Source organism: Phanerochaete carnosa (genome assembly GCF_000300595.1).
Source record: "Phanerochaete carnosa HHB-10118-sp unplaced genomic scaffold PHACAscaffold_4, whole genome shotgun sequence".
Lineage (NCBI taxonomy): Eukaryota > Fungi > Basidiomycota > Agaricomycetes > Polyporales > Phanerochaetaceae > Phanerochaete > Phanerochaete carnosa.
Window position 1 is genome coordinate 3454807 of NW_006767631.1, and position 3669 is coordinate 3458475.

At 54.8% G+C, this 3669-nt stretch overlaps 1 protein-coding gene across 1 annotated transcript; it reads left to right on the forward strand.

Moving 5' to 3' along the window:
- Window positions 1-1930: 1930 nt before the first annotated feature.
- PHACADRAFT_93166 (uncharacterized protein) lies at window positions 1931-2979 on the forward strand (the record flags this gene model as incomplete). The annotated part of the gene is made up of 3 exons (XM_007395010.1): window positions 1931-2463; window positions 2519-2581; window positions 2646-2979. Coding segments are annotated over 3 exons (930 nt in total), but the record flags the coding sequence as incomplete, so codon positions are not given.
- Between the last annotated feature and the right edge of the window lie 690 nt (window positions 2980-3669).

Sequence of the window (3669 nt, forward strand, 5' to 3'; positions counted from 1 at the left end):
CTAGGCAAACAGCGCAGTTGCACAGCAAGCGAGACTAGCATCTGAATATCTGCCTGATGATAGCATGATGCTTGAAGGCCAAGACCCCGTCGCCAAAGTGCAGGGACAGCACGTCTGCTACTTCATGATAGACCCCGCGCCGCTGGGCGCATCATACGTCCGCATCGAGGTGCACTGGGACGGATCAGACGGGATTTTCGCCGAGCATAGGACGATGGCCTCGAGGGGCTGGTACTGTGGAAGTGTGAGCCACTCTCTTTGCGTAAAAGTGAGCGGAAGATTACAGATATAAGAAGATGTTTTCGCTCGCCTTGCGTTGCATGCGGAACAGAGTTGCTGCGTCGAACACAGACACTACAGAAGTCTCATGCGGGCGGAACGGTCTTACATAGCGAGCACAAAGCCTGTGAGCAATAGTCGTCGAGGCGGCCGTGGAGAACGGTGTGGCACGCTCCAAGTATGGATACTCGAGAGAAATTTCTGTTAGCATACGTTCATCAGATTTGAGTGCCACGGATTCGCTGACCACCTACCGAAAAGAATACAAGGACAAGGGGCTCACACCGCCTAACGTCGGAGAGACAGCGCGACGCACAGCATCGGAGCCGCGTGGCCAAATCTGAAGGCGAATATTCTCGCTGATGAACGACGGCACAGAGCTGGAGGAAGACAAAAGAGTTAAATCGGATTGACCAGACCGTAGTTCCGACTCGGTGCCAATTCGGTAAAGTGTTATGACTGTACTTTATAAGATTTCAGAAATAAGTGCAACCGCGGTACCTCGTTACCAGCTCGTAAATGAAAATCTGCCCATACGTGGAAAGTTGGCTCCTCCTGTACCGGCCAAACAGGGACCTACTCTCAAGGCAACCGCGTGCCATGATCTGTCAGGTGTTTCCCGCGCTCGGATGCATTCATCATGCAGCTCGAAGAAACTCTTGAAAGCCGAGAGTCCGCTGCAACACGGGAGGATGTGGCCAACACTCTGACGATGGACGTATGTCATGGTCAAGGACGGACATCGATATTCCATTTCATTTCGCCCTTTCTCTGCGATATTCCCACAGTAAGTAAAGTAGCTCTAATAAACAAAAGTTAACGTAATAACACCCGTGGTGCTCAGGGCCCCAGCGGCGATCTGAGATCCGCTTCCACAACGTCACTCTCCGTCCCAGGTCGACCAGGAGACTCATCATGCACACAGCCTGCCATCTTCTTGAACTCGTACGACCACAGCGATCAAGGCTACAGACACAGCGACGAGGCTCATCTTGACGACGAGAAAGAATGCTTCCTCTCTTCTTCCGCGTGGCAGTCCAGGCCGGCTTGAGGCACAGGTCGCACGCATGGGTTATGTGCGCTTCGATACGCCTCAACTCGAGTATTGCCGCGAGGAAAGCCGACAACACCGCCGAGAACGTCAACGTAGGACACTCGCGTTTCCTAGCCGAGGGTTCTCGGCATTCGAAGTGGCAGGATGACCCGAAAGTGCCGACGGGGACAGGCGGGCTGGACAATCACCCAGACGAGGACTCAGACTTCGATAGCCTTCAGAGCGGTAGAGGTGTGCATGTCTACATTCTTCGTGTCTACATTCTTCGGGCGAGCAGACGCGTTGCAGCGGCGACACGGTAGAGGCAGCCCCGAGGGACATCAATCAGTGTAGCTATTAGTTGAATTCCCCGGCAGGACCGCTTTAGGAGTCTAATTGGCATTCAGACGGTCTGCATCGTCTCCCGCTGGTGTTTTACCTTGTGCGGCATGATACACCGGGCTTAGTAGGGTCTAACGTCATGGTGAATGTGCCATATTGTCACAGTTTTGGTCCCTTCCGTCGGGCCCTGCCAGCCCTGGCGCCGCTTGCACAGTACTCGCCCGCTTACTACGCGAGCGCGTTACCATACTGAATACTAACGTTGTTTCACTTCCAGGGAAGCTGTCACCAACGTCGTCGCATCTCTTCAAGTTGATTCTTCCACTGGATCGCCTACAGCTAGATGGCAAGACCGTAGGAGGACCGCCAACAGTCTTCCTTGTCCATCCGTCTCAACCACTGTCGCACATCAGCCGACTAATTATCTCCTCGCTCGGCGCGTCTGGAACGCCCACTATCAGCTTCACAAGTGCCACTCCGCGAGGTCGGCAGCTACAATGGTCGGAATCAACTGACGTCGGCGACTTCATTCGAGATGCTGCCCGAACAAGACAGTTTGAGCTCAAGGTCAAGGAAGGGGCCGTTGAGAAGTGCCTCCCTGTGGAAGTTCCGTCCTTTGCGGATCGCACGCGGTTCCTTCGGCGGGGACTTGAAGCAGTAGAAAAGGAGCTCAAGGGCATGGAGGAGCTCAAAAGGCAGTGCGATATGGAAGCACACCGCGGAGCCCGACGGATGGCGGTCGGAGGACTTGCGATGCTCGTCGCCTATTGGGGCACGGTTGCTCGTCTAACGTTCTGGGACCTCGGCTGGTATGCGATTTCATCATCAAAGCTTGCACTACAGACGCGCTGACCTTCATTCCAGGGACACCATGGAGCCGGTCACTTACTTGTCAGGATTGTCCATGGTGATACTTGGCTATTTGTGGTACGTCGACGGGACGGTCGCTGGATTAGTCCGTGTTCGAGTGGTGCTGAGCACGTTGCTACAGGTTTCTATATCAAGGGCGCGAAGTGTCCTACTCGTCCGCATTCGACCGGTCTGTGTCAACCCGCCGGCAGGCCCTGTACAAGGCGCGCGGCCTCGATATTGATCGTTGGGCGGATCTGATCACGGAAGCCAAGTCGCTACGCAAGGAAATCCGCAAGATCGCCGAAGACTACGATGAGCGCCGGTGGCAAGAGCGCACCGAAGAGCGTGAGCGCGCCGAAGGGCAGGCTCAGAAGGAGGTCAAGGAGATCAAACGGGCTTCCCGCGAGACCGAAAATGGCTCGGGCACCGCGTCATCACAATCACCATCCTCAGCTCGGGACACGGGCGCATAGCGGCGCCATGGATGCTACCCACAGGCTTCGCGTTCGACGATTGTGCAAGCCATACTCATACACGGACGCTTCGTAAGCGTGAGCATATCATTGTAAATATATACCCAGAGTGTATCGTTAGATTATTTTAGTTGGGCTGTGTACACGTTTAGTCCTTCGGTTGCTCAGCGTAGTCAAATATCGCTCATCACAGCCTGACTGGGCGGTCTTCAGTCCGAGTTCCCACTGTTCTGAAGTCGCAACTCGCCGAATCTCCGCCCCTGCCGCAAGCGGCTCCTCCCTCCAGTCAGTGGCTCAAAGACCCGCTTCAGTACATGTCACGTGTACTATTCGACTGCGTGCCAGAGTCAAGGCCCTGCAAGCGGCTGCGGCGAGCGAGCTTTCCTCGGACCGGTCGACGGGCGTGGCAGAGCAGGAATTTCCAAGAATCAGTAGCGCATCCGTCATTGCCGCGGTAATCTACTGCAGTACGTATGGCTTGATGCGAGGTCTTGCCACCTGCAGAGTCTGTGGAGAAATTTCCCGTAGAGCCTGTGGAGAAACTTCTCTTAGAGCCCGTGGAGAAACTTCCTGTTGCAATGAGGAAGCGGGGCCTCCCACGTCTGAGACAGTGTACTATTGCTAGAGCTTCCATCGCAGATTACTATGCTCCGAGGTATACTCAGATCATACACAAGTCTCAAGACCATT